The 19092-nt window shown below is 43.8% G+C and overlaps 1 protein-coding gene across 1 annotated transcript in view; it reads right to left on the bottom strand.

Moving 5' to 3' along the window:
- The window catches only part of igsf11 (immunoglobulin superfamily member 11), a 169505-nt gene that overhangs the window by 31582 nt on the left and 118831 nt on the right, over window positions 1–19092 (bottom strand). Inside the window, exons 2-3 of the mRNA XM_067992312.1 lie at window positions 16107–16270; window positions 4035–4242 (exon numbers count right to left, since the gene is read on the bottom strand). Coding sequence (XP_067848413.1) covers window positions 4035–4242; window positions 16107–16270 — 372 coding nt within the window. The remainder of the gene's footprint in view (window positions 1–4034; window positions 4243–16106; window positions 16271–19092) is intronic.

Here is a 19092-nt window from a genome sequence, read left to right as displayed (position 1 = left end):
GGTAAAAAGAGTGACTTAGCAGAAATTCATTGCTAATAGTTTTTAATTAATTGCTGCAGAAAAATGTTTTAATCTTTTCATTTTACTTTGATAAAAAATGTGTGCTGCAAGGAGAGGTATTTCAGTGCTGGGGAAGCAAGCAACATTTTACTTTGAGGGGAAGGGGGTGGAGAGATTTTGAACTGCCTGTCGTGGTTGTGAAGCATGCTGCCGACTCTCGGGGCTTTCAGGGTTTGATAGCTACAGTTAGATAAACCGTGCTGCTGATCAGCAGGGACACAGATCAAAGGCCCAGTGGAATGGCAACGGCTGGAGCTGACTTGACCGATACTGCCGTCTTTCTAGACAACAGCGTATGCCAGACCTCTGGCCTTCTCCCTCAGAGCACCACGCCAATGGAACGGAGGAGGCAACACCAGACTGCCCGGCAACAAACTTCAGAGATGCAGCCAACGGTGTCTCCCTGCCAGGAACAAGCTACCATGAGAGGAGGGCCACCTCAGTGCCATGAGCCTTTTGCAGAACATGAGCAGCCAACGTAGTAAAACATCCCAAGGCACTTCATAGGAGCAAAATCAGACAAAAACCGACACTGAACCAAAGAAGGAGACATTAGGATAGATGACCAAACACTTGGTCAAAGAGATAGGTTTTAAGGAGCATCTTAAAGGAGGAGCAGGTCCAGGCAACTGTACCTGTTCTATAATTAGAAGGAGGCATGGAACGGTGGAAGTCATGGAATTTAGGGCAGTTAGTGTCTTCATGTTCTAACTCCTTGGTTTACTTACCTCTGCCACAGAGAATGGGCGCTTCTTCAGCCTGTCCTGAAACCTGCTGGCATTTCTGACACAGCAGTTTTGGGGCAGAAACCTGGCAGATGTAGGGTATGCCCCAAATCCCTGTCCCCGTACAGGCACAAATGCTGACTTTTGCCCTCCCCAATCAAGCTAGCAATTCATAATGACAAAACTATACCTTTTCCGATATATAGTGCAAAATATATTATATATATTAGATAAATAGATATATATATATATATATATATATATATAGATAGATAGATAGATATAGAAGTTAACAGAAAGAAATGCTAACCTTATAAACTCCAATTCTGAGGGAAAAGGTGTTCCAGAAAGATTTCTGTACAAAATAGCAAACTCTACAGGGTACGGTAGCATAGTAGTTATGTTACTGGAAGCCTGGACTAATAATCATTATTTCAAATCCCGCCACGGCAGCTGGGGAATTTAAATTCAGTTAATTAAATAAAATCTGGAATAAAAAGCTAGTATCAGTAATGGTGATCACGAACCTACCGGATTGTCATAAAAACCCATGTGGTTCACTAATGTCCTTTAGGGAAGGAAACCTGCCATCCTTACATGGTCTGGCCTATATGTGACTCAGCAATGTGGTTGATTCTTAACTGCCCTCTGAAGTGGCCTAGCAAGCCACTCAGTTGTCAAGAAGGCGGTTCACCAGCATCTTCTCAAGAGCAATTAGGGATGGGCAATAAATGCTGGCCTTGCCCACATCCCATGAATGAAGTTTAAAAAAAAAGCAAGAAAGCTGGAGTTGCATGCTCATATTTACATAATTGTAGGGTTGAGACCTGAAGAGGTCACTGTGCCACAACAATTGACCCACCATGGCAATATTGCTAGATGGATACACATGCAAGAACTACACTAATGCAGGGATTGCATTAGTATCTGGCTTCCATTTGTACCCATCTATAACACCGAAGGCCACAGGTCAAACACAATTGGGAGGAGCAACAAGCTGAATTGTGGGCTTAAAGTGACTAAATTTGGCAGTTTTGGGATTATTCCTAAATACATAAATTTTGTCCAAAATTGCAATCGTTTTAGATTTAGATGTCTCTCTCCCTTTAATAAAAAGTGTTGCAGCACCAATGATGTCATCGGGTGGCAACTTTTACATTTTAATTAGGCGCCGCCTGCCTGTTGCAGAAGCCTCGACCGACTTGAAAGTCGGCGAAGATAAAACTCTGCCAGGCGGGAATGGAGCAACCACAGGTCAGTAAGTTGACTTGCCCGATTTTTAACCATGTACTCCATGCCGGAGAAGGTAAAAATCGACCCTATAATCACAGCATTCTTACAGTTCATATGTATCTGTGTTCCCTTGAGCTGGACAGATGGCAGGTACTTGTCTGATTGCTGGTGGTTTAGTGTGGATGTTTGGCATTGTTAGGTGGAAGGCGACTGTTGGTCTAAATCCAAATCTTTAATAAGCATCTTTTTTGAAATCTGAGCAATTATCAAATCATAGGTATTGAAATGAATTCGGTGGTAAATTCAGTGCCCCTGCACTCCAAGTAAGGTGCTTTGCTCAAAGGCAGAACTGATGTTGCAGCTCTGTCTTCCACATCATCTTTGAGTCCAACTCCCCATTGAGAAAATGGGATCGCTGAACTTATGCTCTAGTCTCAGATATTAAATATATACGATTATTTCTTACGGAGCTCTAATTAACCCCTTAAAGTTTCAGAGACAGCGTGAATAAAAACTGAAGACTATGAGAACACCCATGAATTATAAGGATGTCTTGTTCTTTGAAATTCAAACACGTTGTCCATCAGTTTTGATTAGATTAGGTATCAAAGCAATAATGGTTCCTTATCCAATGACACCAATCCTAAATCACACTTTAAAATGGACCAATAAGAAAACAAAGGAGCATCTACATCCATCAAAATTGCTGAAGCACCACAGAAATTATGTGTCTTTGAAGTTGTGTACATTATTAGCTTTTAAACCAGCTACCCCAACCATCAATGTATTTTTCTCTTAATTGATTTCTGACCAAAAGGCATTTGACCGTTTCCTACCTTCCATTTTGAAAGACCCTGAAGAGCGAGCAGCATCCATTTTAACCCTAGCTATTTTTAAAAAAAACATGTAAATAAAAGCATGAATTCCCATTTTTGTCACAAGAAACTGAATTCCCTTCTGTGTGGTAGTATCATGAGAGGGTGGAATTCTGCTCACCACCAGAGACTGCCGTAACCCCAACCAATTTTTCTGGGTCGGGTCATTTGATATGCAGGGCCAAGGTGGAAATGAAGCTGCTGCTGCACCAGAAGAGGTGGAAAGAGATGTTAAAAAGCCCAAAGCCAAATTGGGTCCTCTCCCTCCATTTACAGAAATCAGTGCCAGTGCTGTCACTACCATGGGCCTACTGCCCCTTCTCGCCAGGTAGTCCCAAGTAGTGGTGGCAAGAGAGGCAGTCAGCAAACCTGAGCCCTGGCTCCCCATCGGAATTTAATTGCAGCGGATAGGGAAAGGTGGCCAGCGGTGATACCTGCGGGGGCATGCAGAAGGAAATCAACTTGGGACAGAAGCGCGGTGGTAGGCCTTACTGCCGAATTGCTCCCCTTTTTCCACCAGCACCCGTCCGATTTGGGGCAGGGCAGACCTATCTTATCTTGACTGCTGCATTATTCATCCTTGATTGTCGTCTTTCACATTTCATAGACACAGGAGTCATCAAGTTCCATAAAGTATAGCTTTGGTTCTGGTATTTGAAATATGAGAATGTTTAGATGACAAAATATAAGATGGGATTTCAACAATATCTCGATAAACATTACATTATAAATACACTGCGAGTGAAACCGATAAACCAGTGTTACTTGGCTGAATTTTTTAACACAATTTTGTGGTGTGGATTGAGCTAAACCGAAAAATAGGATTGAAAATGGCAGTCTTAGGTGGACCTGTAACCCTTAACAGCCAATCTAGAAAATAAACTTTCATGTCCACTAAATAGCCTCAACTTGAACATTGATTCTATAGTTCAAAGATCATGGTAAATTGCAGCTGCTCATCTCTTTGAAATAGTGAACAACTGTGGAAGAGGGCAGATCAATTGACCTTATGACAAGTCGTTCTGTAGTGTGAGCAGCTTCATGGAAACTGTAGCATTTAAACAAGGTGGCAAAATGTTGTCTAACACATGACATGCAGGGTCATAATCACTTGAAAAGGGTAGACGAATAAATAACATACCTAGTACAGTCAATCCAAGGACACCTATGGTCTTCCCTTTTGTGTCAGGCAGATTGTTCACCAAACATTGATACGTCCCTGTGTCTGACAGTTGTGTGTTATTAATGAAGATGGAGGCACTTGTGCTGGGCATGGTGACGACAAACCCTACACGGGAATTAAACTGAGTGGCCCCGCTGATTACTTGCCCTCCCTGGTACAAAATTACCTGTAACAGAAGAAAGCAAAAAGGAAAAAATAATAAACACATTTAACCTATTTTAAATGTGGATCAGTTTCTAAAACATAACATCACATTAATTTACTAAAATTTCATCTTATGGCAAAATGTAATTATACAGGATAATGTACGACTTTATACACATACAGTTGTACTGATTTCAGGAACACAAGGGGCCCTATAGTGCTTGGCTCCTAGAAAGATGACAATGAGTCCTAAAGATGCCCAGAGATGTTTTATTGCAAAATTTTGATAACCTCCGAATGTCACTAATCCCGTTAATTATCAGAGAATGTATATTTTCTGTTAGTGTGAAAATTCCTTACAGGCATTTTAACCTTTTCTGTTGAAATACTGTGATCATGATGGGTTTTCTCACCTTTGTTGCTGGAGCCATAACTGAACTACATAGAATGTACAGCACAGAAACAGGCCATTCAGCCCAAATGGTCCATGCCGTATTTTCCTGAGGTGGCTTGAAGCACTGGTTTTTAAATGGAGGATAGTCATGACCCATATGAATACTACACCGGTGATAGATCATGATGATTTTGATAATAACTGTGATTACCCATCTCTAACAACAGACTGGAGTATTCTTATAGTGAAAAGCAATGGGAGTGTGCACAGTGAGCCTGGTTATCAAACACTCCATAAACCATTCAAGGGATTGAAGGTACACATTCTAGACAAAAAAATATATCGCAATAGTCTAAGATATTGTTAACGTACAAATGGTGTGGCAGCAATTCAGCTGAGCTAGGCTACACTAGTCTGCTTCTTTAAAAACAACAAAATAGTTTGTTGGATGCATAGGAGCTTGCATCAATCCTCCTTCTGCTGAAAACAATGGGATCTCCAGTGTGTAGGTAGGCAGAATGCAGTATAGCTGCTTTCAAACTCCCATTACCACTGCAAGAATGCATCAGTATGTGTGTCATAATAACCATATGTTTATAAACACCAATAAATGGGTTTCAATCCCAATACATTACTGATGTTTTTATTTGTATTTTCCTAAACCCTTGCTCCAAAATGATCATTTTCTTTCATTTCTACATTCTTCAACCAGAGTAAGCAAGGTAGGGCATCCACTATATGAATTCTACATAATTGCTTTAAGAAGTTTTCATTGCCTCTGGGTGTTTGAGAGAGGAGGCATGTTTATTCAAAAAGGAGATGAACACCGTTAAATTTATTCTCCCACCAAGGTGAAACAGTGTGCTGTTATGCCTTGCTTAGACTTCAAAACCTGATCACAACTAAGGCTGGCAAATTGAAGTGTCAGGCAACAAATGGACTTTCAAGAGTTCAAGTTGTTAAGCAAGGGCTCATAGGTAACCTATGTGTGGAGGCGGAAGATGTCGGTATGGTTCTTAATGAATACTTTGCGTCTGTCGTCACAAAAGAGGGGGACGATACAGAGATTGTAGTCAAGGAGGAGGAGTCTGAAATATTGGATAGGATAAACAGGGAGAGAGGAAGTGTTATGGGGTTTGGCATCTCTGAAAGTAGATATATTGCCCAGGCCCAGATGAAATGTATCCCGGGACTAGATAGAGTGGATAGGGAGGATCTAGTTCCCTTAGCAAAGGGGTCAGTGACCAGGGGGCATAAATATAAAGTAATTGGTAGAAGGATTAGAGGGGAGTTGAGGAGAATATTTTTTCACCCAGAGGGTGGTGGGGGTAAGGAACTCACTGCCTGAAAAGGACGGTAGAGGCAGAAACCCTCAACTCATTTAAAAAGTACTGGATGTGCACTTGAAGTGCCGAAACCTACAGGACTACGGACCAAGTGCTGGAAAGTGGGATTAAAGCTGAATAGTTCTTTCTCAGCCGGCATGGACATGATGGGCCGAAGGGCCGAATGGCCTCCTTCTGTGCTGTAACTTTCTGTGATTCTTATTGCTGGAGTACTGGCACTCCATTAGTTAAACAATGTTCGAAAATTAAACATCACTGCATCACTAATTCAAAGTAGGATTAACTCAGATACAGTTTGAATTATAAATTTCTAACTAGCCATTGACTCTGAACTAAGTGCAACCTAGTATTAAATGAAACAGTTAGAATATCTTGTTTGTACCAAAATGCCTAGGAAAACATAGGAAAAGGCTATACTTGGGACATTATTGGGTGAGACCGCAATGCATGGTGCATAAGGAGCATACAGAACTCATCTCGTGATTTCACAAGGTCAGTTCAATTTAATAATAAAGATAGGCTCTCTGTGCAGATTGGCTTATGTACAGGGTGCTCACTGGGTGAGTATCCGATGAATTACCAGCTCTTAAATGGCCGCTGCTCACAAATAAAGCAGAACTGGATGCTGAATTTTAAGTCTTGCTAACAGTAGTTCTGAATGACATCAAAGGGCGATAGGATCAAGATTGCTTCTTTTGAGGATGTAACTTACTGCACTGATTGAGGGTTACCCTGTTTGCAGTTGCAAGGCACCCCCGATCAGAAACACCATTCAAAATACCTAGCTGGAGATGGCTTAGCAAGTCAAAGCAGATTCCCATGTCCATAGGTCATGACAGCAGATAATAAAAGGAAATTTCTGGAGTCATGAAGATTGTCTAGATAAGACTAACCACAATTTGCTTACTTTAAGTATATAGCCTTATGATGAATGGCTACAAGAGTTCACGCTCACCCTGGTGTGCCTTCATTGTGACAGCGTGCAAAGCACTTAGGCAACCTTTCAGCCAGTTGGCACGTGCCCATATTGCTGGTACAGAAATCCTTCCCATGTCACATATAAATCTTGTACGTTAGGACCACTTAATCACACTGCCTACGCAAGCTACTTGCATATTCATAGACTCACACAAGGTGGCACGTAGCCTACATCCTTGGGTGACAGTGTTTCTGCTCTTCCAAGTTCCAAAATATGTATGCTTTATATCTACACATAGCAGGCTGGAAGAAATGTGGACTGATGTGGACCCTTGTTAATAGCACCAGCTACTCACTATGAGGAGAGTGCTCTTCAAGTTCTGCGCACAGAGGCCTTAATGGAATGTGCGAGAGGGATTTTGGACGCCTCCCCCAAGCTCAGGGCTAATACCAACCTTTGCTTATTACATTTTACTTTCCTCACTCATTTATTCCCTGGCATACAGATATACACCGCACCACAAGGACATAACACAGTGGGCGGAATTACCCACCCCACAATTGAGGATTCACACGGACCAGGCAGCTTATTATTAAAATCGTGGATGTACTGCAACAATTTTCACTCTGTTGACAGTAACGGTGGGAAAATTGTAGGTCGATTCCATTAGGAACTTTGAATAGGCAATTGGATGTGTGCTTTAAGAGTACTAATTTGCAGAGTTATGGGGAGAAAGCTGGGGTATGTGACTAAATAGGACAGCTCTTTCAAAGGAACAGCACAGGCACAACGGGCCGAATGGCCTCCTTCTGTATTGTATGATTCTATGGGGAAATAGACACCTTGGGCTCCAATATAGAACAGTGTCCCTTGTCCAGTTTCAACATGTTGGGAGATCAGACTTGAGAGCTATAATGCAATGCTTCAGTGACTTCATTGCAGCCCAGTGATCTGCTCCCATATAGATTATTGGACATGCTGAGGATGTGCCCAGCAGCAGTTGGCACAGATGCAGAGTTGTCTCTCAGATTCATCGCACCCAGCTACCCGCTCAATGACTGGCAATATGCCAGATAGCATGCAGGATCAGGCAGCCACTGCAGCTTAGATGTGACACCAGCAGTTGCAAAGGCAAGTCACCTCCATCCCAAGAGGCATGCACTGACACCGAGCAGGCAACCACATACTTCCTCCTCTCACTAGGGAATCATTTAGACTGAGCATTAGTTGAAGGCACTCATCAGACACTTTCACAAAAGGCAAAGGACTGGGGTAAAACACACTGAGCACACATGCACCTCACAGCATTGGGGACAACAAAATGGATGAATTTTATTTAACTGTGTCTTGAGCATTCACTTGCAATAGGGCAGAGTAAGACAGCAGCAGAGGAATCGTTTGGTATCTGTGATAGTTGATGGAGGGCAGAGAGTAATGGCAGTGCATTGATCCACTTTGTTGAGCAGATGTCAACGTAACTGTTGAGAGCGGGCAGAACAGGCACTTACGTTAACAACTCATCGAACAGAGCGTGCTGTAAGACTCTTCAGCCTCGATATTTACGGGGAAGCAGGGAGGGAGCAGGGGCGACTTTTAGCAGCTGAAAAACCCGGATATATGGGGAATGTGGAGGTCCTGCCGAATTTAACAGCAGAACCTCATTTGATTTTTTTTTTCCCCCCGTTCCAGCGGTGGAAGACCGCAGCCAGGGACCGGAGAGGAGGGAGGGAGTGATCATGGTGGTGGTGGGGGGGAAAACAAATCAGAAGATCGTGGAGAGGGAAGCAGGTTAGCTTGAGGGATTGTGGGGGGAGGGGGAGCACTCCTGCTCCTCCTGGCCCACGAGCAGTGTGGGAAAAGCACTTATCTGCTGGATCCAGCTGTTCTAGTCTCCCTTTAGCTGCCGAGTTTCCCAAACCCTGGCAAACCCGGCCTGCAGCCGTTAAATCTAAATGGCTGCTGAAGTCTGAGGTACATAGCCTCATTTGTATATTTAAATTACTGACCCGCCTCTCAACAGCAGGTTACTCACCCGCCCCGGTTAAAATGGAAGTGGGCGCATTCACGGCATGTTGGAGTCGGGTTTCACAATTTTAAGAATCTAACCCCCCTGCCCATTCCGGGGGGGTTAAAATTCCCCCCTTCCTGTCCACAAGTGGGCTTCAGCAAGCATGCCTTCAGGCTCAGTCTCACCATGCCCCATCCATCTGCTCCATGGGACCGGCTTTTCGTCTGGCAAAGTTATGCAGTACGCAATGGGACTACTATGATTTTTGACAGCCAGAAAGAACTATTTTGCAACACTCCTCCCCCAATCTGTCCAAGCATCTAAACCATCGCTTCAATATTCAACAGTATACTTGGCCATGATCCTGGTAGACATGTGTTCTTCACAATATTGTTATTCTGCTCTTGTTTATGGTTATCTCAAGGATGTCAGGAGTCAGGGCAATGTCGAGGACATCCTTGGTCAGCATGGAGACATTTGTTCATTTCTTAAGAAGTCTTGACTGTTACCAATGTCACAGGCATTCAAAAGCATAATTCTGTGCCTATGGACACACACAGTTAATTAAGTGGAACATTTTCTCGTTCATAAAGGGTGTGGGATTGGGAGTAGGGGCTTTTAGAGCCACATATATATCTTCAATAACATCCAGCATTTTGGGGGAACCTGCAAGATTGAAAACATGCAGTGCCAGCTATCTATGGAGAAAGTGTTGGAGGAGTTAGTCCTGGTAAACAAAACATCCATCATCTGCTAAATGCATCATTGCGCTGCAGCTTCAGAAATGTGGCACCTTGCCCCCACTGTTGCTTGAATGCAGCAGCATAGAAGTTCACGGATATGGTCACTTTGAAAGTTATTTGTCATGAGTCTGTCATGGAACTTGTATGAAAGTCTACGATGGGGACATAATGTAGGGGGAAAAATTCCAATGTGCCCTTTCCTGGTGCTGCTGGCAGTGCAGGTCACAAAATTTCACATTTCCAACCCACGATTTTGCCTTGATCAACTTTAATGGACAAAAATTGTGGGTTGCGATGGTGCAATTTTATGACATGCACTCCCAGTACATTGGAATTTTTACCACATAGTTTCATGACTGCTTCCCTAGTAAAATTGTAAACATTTATGCGAAGTTGTTCGAGGATTTCATTTCCACATTCACCTGAGGAAGGAGGAAGCCTCCGAAAGCTTGTGAATTTGAAATAAAATTGCTGGACTATAACTTGGTGTTGTAAAATTGTTTACAATTGTCAACCCCAGTCCATCACCGGCATCTCCACATCATCCCTAGTAAAAGGCAGATCTCGTCAGGCATATCTACATATGGCTAATATGGTTAATAAGGCCATAAAAAAGGCAAGCCAAGCACTGGGGTTCATTTCTAGAGGGATAGAATTGAAAAGCAGAGAAGTTATGTTAAACTTGTATGGAACCTTGGTTAGACCACACTTGGAGTATTGTGCACAGTTCCGATCTCCATATTACAAAGAGGATATGGAGGCATTGGAGAAGGCACAAAAATGATTCTCAAGGATAATACCAGAACTGAGAGGATAGGAAAGGCTAAACAGGCTGGGGCTCTTTTCCCTAGAAAAGAGAAGGCTGAGGGGTGACCAGATAGAGGTCTTTAAGATAATGAAAGGTTTTGATAAGGTCGACGTAGAGAAAATGTTTCCACTTATAAGGGAGTTCAAAACTAGAGGTCATAAATATAAGAGAGTCACTAATAAATCCAATAGGTAATTCAGGAGAAACTTCTTTACCCAAAGAGTGCTAAGAATGTGGAATGCTTTACCACAAGGAGTAGTTGAGGCAAATAGCATAGATGCATTTAAGGGGAAGCTAGATAAGCACACGAGAGAGAAAGGAATAGAAGGGTATGCTGATAGGTTAGATGAAGTACGGAGGGAGGAAGCTAGTGTGGAGCATAAATGCCAACATAGACCAGTTGGGCCGAATGGCCTGTTTGTGCTGTAAACTCAATGTAACATAGATAGACCTTGGTCTGTAAGCATCATTGGCCAGATAAGGCAGGTGCAGCAAGCCCATTGTGTAAATGTACTGTATGTTGTGGTATCAAGCCAAGCACACAAGGAAATTCCAAGAAATTATCAGGTTCCTGTGTGGTCTGTGCCGAATTACCCATAGCAGTTGGGCATTACAATCAGCCTCTGTGGCCAGGCAGAGGAAAGGTGTCAAATTGCCCACTCTTGCATTTGTGTGGGTACCAGACAATCACATGATCATACTTAGTTTCCCATCTCAGTTGATTATCCTGCTGACACCCAGAGCCCGAAAACCCACAATCCCACTCCACCACAAAGACTTTTATTTCTAGGTAACTTATGTTATTGACCCCATTGGAATTCCCAGGGTTGGGGATTGAGCATATTGGACATTGGCACCCAGTGAAGCTGGGGTGCCCACTAGGTGGAGGGGCAGGAATATGCGGTAATGAACAGCAGCATGGATCCTGAGCTGGCAGCGATGGTTGAAATCAACAAAAATTGGCCTGTTGTTTTGGCTGACGTAAGGAAACCAGCCTTTGCCAACTTGGTGAGCTTCACTTCAGTCATCATAAAGCACTGTGCCCCTGCCTTTTGCGGATGTACAGTACGTTTGAGGCACTGGAGGGGGGTTCTGGTGGGAATTCTGGAAGATGACATCTATCTCGCCAGTCCTGCCCCCATTCCTAACATCATTAAGCAAGGGGATGGACACAAGAAGAACCCTCTCCCACACCACTAGGAAACCCGACCTGTTCTGGAGCAGAGTGGCTGCATTCTGGCATAAACAGGTACCACCTCTATATCCACCCCCAATTGCCCCAATACTGCCCCAAATCCACAAGGATTGCAGATGTTCAGGGCCACACTGTCCAGGCTAACACAAAAATAATTACTTTGATGAGGTCATTGAGGACCACTGCTACTTGTGGCAAGATGCTCCTGCAGGAGAGGAAAAGGGAGAAAATGGGAAAAGGAAAAAATATTTCCCAGTCAATTCCTAATCTGATGGGCACAGTTGTTGAACTGGTGATTTCCCTGCAATTGTAGTAGAGGTGGAATTGAATTCCTGACAGCTTGGGGGACGAGATAAAGAGGAAAAATGGCCCGTACAAATCCTGCAGGGAGAAAGTGAAAGAGGCTCATTGGGATGAATATAAGAAAATGCAGCAACATGTTAAAAGGGTGATCAAAAGGGAAGAGAGAAACCTGCAAAAGGCACAGTAGCTGAGGCTGAGAATAGCAGTAAAACATTATTTCAGTACCACAACAGAATGAGGATAGCCAGAGCAGAGGTGTGAACCATAAAAGATGCAAAAAGGCTTGAAACCGAGGATGAGCACAAAATAGTAAATATTCTGAAAAACTACTTCAAGTACTCAAGGGAAAACATGAGCAACATGCCCTCTAAACAAACAGGTGGTAATAAGAAGGAAAATTCAGCCCATGCCCTTTTCAGGACACTGTTTATACATCTAAAATTGAATTAAAATCTTGATGTGCATTCTGACCACTATCACACAGTACTGTGTTACATTGCGGTATCCAGATGCACAGGGCTTTGGTTATACTGCAATACTTGTCGGAGAGTTCCTTAAATTGAAACTGCCTTCACTTGTGATTAAACATGGAATGGGCAGACCAGGCATTTTCATGGTTGAAAGGAGCTCAAAAGGGAATAAAGTAGTAATAGGTTCTCAGGAAAAGAAAAAGTACATGGAGTTAGGCTGTGTGCCCCACGGGAGACAATGTAAAGGGATCACAGCTCGAGGGTTGTTTGCAAAGCAAACAGAGCCACAACACAGGATCAGGTTGGCAAGGTATAATTTGTCCACCTACAGATTGCAAGATTATAAGGAAACCTGGGAACATTTGCATCCAATTCACCCTGGCTTTTGTGAGTTAGTTTTATTTACATGTTCTTGGGATGTGGGCAACAGGGGCAAGGCAGTATTTATTGCTCATCCCTAACTGCCCTGAGGGCATTAAGATTTAATCATGTAGTCTTGAATGGAGTCACATGTAGGCCAGGTAGGGGTGGTTGGCTCTCTTTCTTGAAGGACATTAGTGAACCAACTGGGTTTTTAAAACCACAATCCAGTAGCTTTTATGCTCATTTTCTGGCGCCAGCTCGCAAATTACCAGATTTATTAAATTCAATTTCATAACTTTCCATGGTGGGATTATGAACTCATGACTTTCAGGTTACTCAACCAGTACCAAGACCACTAGACTCCTGTACCCTTGGTCATTTGGCTATTGTCACTGCATATACTGTATATTCTAAAAGAAAATGATGAAAACTTACATCTTTTATGGTTTACACCTCTGCCCTGACTAGGCAAAGTATAAAAGCACTAGCTAAAAACTTATCTGTTCAACTGTAACAGAAACATAGAAATTCCAATCTAGCACAGTCCGGATCAATGAAAAATGACGACAATCCAATTGACTTAATATGCTGTAATAGGTTACATAAATGTAAAACAGGCTGGAAACTCTAAGCAAGATAAATGCTGGCAGAGGTGGAGATGATGAGAGTAGGCCACAGTCTACAGCATAAGAAAAAAAACGTAATTAGGAAAGCAATATGCAAGACATGTTTTGCAATATGAGGGAGCAGGCTACTGCTGACCAAAGAAATGGTAAAGTAGGTGTATTATGCTTTTTAAATTTATTTTCATTTTTAAACAGTCAGAAACTTTGGTGCCAATTTTGATCTCTCTACTGCCTTGTTTAGTCGGTGGGAAAAGGGTGATTTCAAGAATAAAATCAAAGTGAAGAGCTTCCCACTCCATTCCCGCCAACATCCAACATGCTGTCATATTTGCAGCAGGCTGGCAAAAAGGCCAGGGTTCCTGCCAGAAACTGGTAGAAGCCTCACTAATGTATGCAAATCGGGGTCCTACAAAGTACTTACATCCCCGATGCAATTTTGAACCACAATCACGTGATGCCCATGTTACATGAGCCCCACCCACTGGGACTGTATGTCAAGCAGCCAGGCCACCAGTCCTCATGAGGAAACTCCTGGGGACCGCTCCTAAACTGCCACAGGTGTGTTTTAAGAATTTTTGTGGGGCCAGGAAAAGCTTTGCGGACCTTCCTCGCTTCCCCCTTTAAACAGCAACTGCTGCCCAGCTCCATGGAGGAGCCGCCAGATTTCCCACAGCCCCCCATTCAGCGAGCTATAGGTACTCATTCAGCACTGGCAACTCGCCAGTTGTATTTTAAATGAGGCCCATCATAAAAGTTGCTTGGGCATCCGCAGAACTTCATTGGTCAGATGATGGGCAAGCTCCATCCACTGCCTGACTGATGTAAGGGGTCACATGAAAATTCACCCCCTCTTGTGCACAATCACCAGTAAAAATCTAGGGATTGATTTTTCTCCTCCCTCTGCCCATGCACAACTGAAGCTCTGTGATACCATTTGAAATCAGGCAGGATAGAGGAAGAAAATGGGGCAATATTGTGAACCAGATTCTACCACCATCTTACCGCTTGACCTTAATATCCCTTCCACCACCCACCCCCCCCCCCAAACTTTGGACCACCTCTAGCTGCCCCTTTCCCACATACATATGCCAGCCTGAGGCAGGGCCCAGGTTCCAGGGGATTTTCCTACATCTGCTGCTGTTCCTGACACTCCCCAGGACCACTGGAAGAAACCTGGTGGCAGCTTCTGGTGGAAAGACCTCGAAGAATCACGATAGAAGAAAGGGTCTAGTAATAACCTCTTCTCTCTCCAATTCAGCACAAAGCCCCGTCTTCGTAGGCCTCAGTCTGAGCCGAGGCTGACAAGAACGTCATCTAAGTGTAAGTATAATGAGGCCCATACTTCCACCTGAGCTATCATCGAACACACAATTAGCATGCTGATACAATGCTTCTGGTGCCTTGACAGGTCCGGCAGGTTGCTGTAATACAATCCAGGCAAATACTCCAGGATCATCATTATTTGCTTTATTCTGCACATCACTGAACGAGGTATCTACCTGGAGGGACAGTTGCAAGCGGCCTCAGAAGAGGTGCTGTAGGACATCCCTGAATGCTCCCTTTAGAATTGTGCCTGCCCACTTGCCAGCTGCATAGGCCACTCACCAGACCTTGGCCGAAGGAACATTTTTCTGAACACAAGAACTCTTCCTATTCCCACTGCTCTCACCAACTTCCCAAACTGCCAAAGACTCTCACCACGTGGTCCCTTACTTACCCTGTAAGCTTAAGCAAGGCAATCGGTGAAAGTCACAGGTGGGCATTTTCACTAGGATATGCCCCCACCCCATGCAGATTTTCTAGGCCATTGTCTTTATGCCACACATCGTTATCCACTCTGCTGAGCAACTCACAACTATAACCTGTTCTCAGTTCAAGCTGTCCTCTCTTTTTCCAGCTGCCTCTTCTTCGGAGACCTTGGGCTGTATTCTGCTTTGTTATATTGCCTGAAGTGGGGCAGAATAGTGGCAGAAAATGAGGCAAAATAATGCAGTGAGGCCTACCACTGCCACACCACCTCCACCTGAATTTCCCCCTCCGCTCACACCAGGACCACCGCTGACTGCCCCTTCCCGCATGCAAATGCCCGCAGAGGGGCATGGCCCATTTCTCTCCCATCGCTCCCAGTGGATGAAGCCAGCAGTAAATTCATATTATAAATTATATTGCGCTAAGTGCGGTGCTAGAGCCTCCAGCTCCTGACATACAAGTCTTCCGCAGCCCCAGAATAAGCTTGCAAGATTTACTAAGGTCAGTCGCCAAGAAGGCCCAGTAAAAGAATTCTGGGCGGCCCAATAGAAGAACAGCTTCCTAGAAGCTGGCCTTAATGAAGCTCGTGATGCTCACTCTGGTGTTACCGCCAGCTGTCCTGGACCTTGTACATCAGGTCCCAGTGACCGTGGCACCCCACTTAGTGCAATATAAAAGCAGCTTTTGTTGCTGACTTCTGGGAGACTCACCTGAGGAGCTCCTCTGAACTTCAGAGACACACGTGGAGTAAGTAAACATAAATGACAAAGAAATGGCCACACCCAGCCCGGCCATACAAGTGCAGTTTCTTGAATTTTCCTTCTGTACCAATAACCTCCCCAGGGGCAGGGAAGCTCTGCATCGGTACAGCTAAATTGAGTGATTTTAACACCAACAGCAAGAAAATTCAGAAACGTGTAAACATATCAATTTATAAATCTGATACTTTTTAAAAGACCAACCTGTTCTGGCTGATTGGCATTGGAGAGAGGTGCCACTGTCCAGATGATGTTCAGTTGATTCAGCGCAGCATTTGTTATGAAGGTACATGGTAGTACAGCTGTTTGACCTCTGGCAACCTGCACACTGTTGCTACCCACAGTAACTTCTAATGACTCCACCCAACCTGCCAAGAAAAAAAGTTAATAATATTACATGCATGCAAAGCAACCAACTAATGCCATTAAAGTGACTGTTAAACATGTTAGACTCAAGTAAGGTATTGCTTATGTTATGCAGTCTTAATGAGCTGTTCACATACAGTGTAACAGTTGAATCGGAATGTATTGTAAACCTGTAACATGATCAAGGCCAGATGATGCCATAAACCATGGCAATTGTGCTACAGTATGGAACTCGTTTTACCTATTATAATCTAAATAAGATTAAGATATTTCTCGGCAACATCAACAAGAACTTGTATGAGCTGGACTTGCTTCAGAAAGGCTGAGGGCCTGAAAGACATTTCAGATAGTTTTACTTTCACCCACAGTAAGAGGTTCTGTGTGTCTGGTTTGGGTTTCCAAAGGGCATTCCATCATTTGCAACTTTAATGGAGGAAAGGTGAGGCAGCATTTGAAAATGATGCATTCTTTGAAATATCATTCAACCTCAAGCAACTTGCAAATCACACAGATCTTATGACAATCTCAGTGAAGAGCTCTGCATGAGAAAAGTGTGCTTCATCAAAGAGGCCACAGGGGAGCTGTGACCAGCTACTGCACTAAGACTGTCCAAGATCATCTGCCTGGACAGTTCTGTCTATGTTAGTGAAAGTAATGATCACACCCAATTTCTGTGCCACATGCTTATTTCAAGCAGCCATATTACCAAGGGTTCAGTCCACACATGTATTCGTCAGGTAACTGACTCACTTTTTAGGAAAGCTGGGGGAATTCATCTAGTTTAGCATGAGACCAAGGCATCAGCGTGACAATGCCAAACAGTTTTATCACATTGCTGGGTTTCCCGAAGTACAGGGTGCGACAGATGGCAATTACATAGCATTACGAGCTCCTACCGTTAACAGACTCAATAGGAAGGGGTACCAACTGCAGAATGTCCAGCATATTTCTGACCAGATGCAAAGAATCCTTCACATGAATGTCAGATTTTCAGGAAGTTGCTATCACCCATTTATCCTCCCTGTGCTCTTCCAGGAAAACAGTCAAGTAAACAGATAGCTTATGGGTCATTAGGCATACCTCTTGCTGCCATGGATAAGGACTCCAGTAAGAGTTGCAAGAACATTAGCTAAGGAGCACTACAACAAGGCACATGCCTCAACCAGAGTTGTTATTAAGACAATGTTTGGGGTCCTAAAATAGCACTTTTGCTGCCTTGATAAATCAGGAATATGCTCAAGAGCATGTATCCTGCATAGTTGAAGCTTGCTGTTGTTAAAGTTGAAACTTTGCCATTGAAAAAGGTTTGGACATGAAGATCCCTGGAAAGGTGGCTGTTTTGAAGCCGAAGAACATGGAATGTAGTATCAGGAAGACTGTCACTCAGAGGACTCCTCAGTGACGGCTGCAAGGGGCATCAGAACTCATCAATGCAACGTTCTTTTCTGTTTAAGACTTCCTTTGCCACCACTACCATTACATGTCTCCCACCTTTACATAAATCACAAATCTTTCAATCCAAAACCCATCTTAGATCATCACATCAGACTTCTTTATGATTGTGCAAGTCCACCTAATATTAATGAATAACTGTACACAACATAAGTGCACCATTTGCTGAATGACTAAGCTGAATTCAAAATAAATGCACATTCTCCTGTATTACAAGCAACTCAAAAGGGAATGTAAGCCATACTACTCTTTCCTCACATTGTGCGTCCTCTGGGCGTTTGTGTGCCCTACTTTCTATTACTCTCCTGCTTCTGCTAGGTGCAAGCTGAGGGCCAGTATGGCTGCTCTTGTGGTACAAAAAGCTCAGGTGACTGCGGCTGCCTTCCTTTCATGGCAACTTGCTCCTCGGTAGAAACTATTGCTGGCTGTATCTATGGAGGATGTGCCTGGACAGCCGGGTGTCACCTCCCACGTGCCACTTGCATGATGCTCGGAGGGGAAGGTCATGTGCTTCATATATGCTGCTGTCCCAAGAATGGCAGTCTTGTGCAGTTCGCCTTCAGTCGTCACCATTGCAATGGGCCCTAGATTTGTGTGTTCACTGATCAGTGGGCTGGCTGGTGTAATGGTAGCTATCAGATCCTAAAAGCTCTGAGAAATAGCTGCCTCTATCCAGGCCTCCGATGTTTGAAAACTGGTACAAAGGGTGAAGTCTAATCTATCTAGTCTGTGTTTCTGCGGAGGCGGAATCATCAACTGGTCCTGGGCCACTTCTGATGGTGGGCTGTTGCAGATATCAATTAAGCTGCCAGATGCTCCACTGATTCATGCAATGAAGAAAAAGCATCTCTGATGTTACCGCAAATAAGGGCTGTAGATTCCAGAGTCACAGCTGTCAGTTGTTGCATGTCCTCAGAGATTGACCTCATGTACGTATGATGTCCCTCGAACATACTTCTTTTCATGCAATATCGCATGAGTTCTGGGTCCTAGACTCCAAAACCATGGTCAGTCTTTTCCTCAACCACCAATGGGAGTGTGGCACAACCTCAGCCAGCTCCCTCATGCTCTATGAATTACAAAATATTGCATCCTCACTAACATTATCTAATTCACCCCCAGGTGAGTGTGTCTGAGCTGGTGTGTCACAGTGAAAATGTAAGTGACGCAGAGGATGAGATTAAAGAGGTTGTGACAGAGTAACATGGGGCAGGATGTTGCTCCAGGGACGACTATGTGGTCTTTTTCTCAGCAACTTCAAACCACTCAGTAATAGAATATGTACAAGGACTTCAGCTGTTCAAGGAGATGGCCACCATCACCATCTCAGGGCCACCAGAGACAAGCATTAAATGTGGCCTCGGCAACATTG

Source organism: Heptranchias perlo, chromosome 11 (genome assembly GCF_035084215.1).
Source record: "Heptranchias perlo isolate sHepPer1 chromosome 11, sHepPer1.hap1, whole genome shotgun sequence".
Classification (NCBI taxonomy): domain Eukaryota; kingdom Metazoa; phylum Chordata; class Chondrichthyes; order Hexanchiformes; family Hexanchidae; genus Heptranchias; species Heptranchias perlo.
The sequence above is the reverse complement of the archived record's forward strand: the minus strand, read 5'-3'. Positions and strand labels throughout refer to the sequence as shown.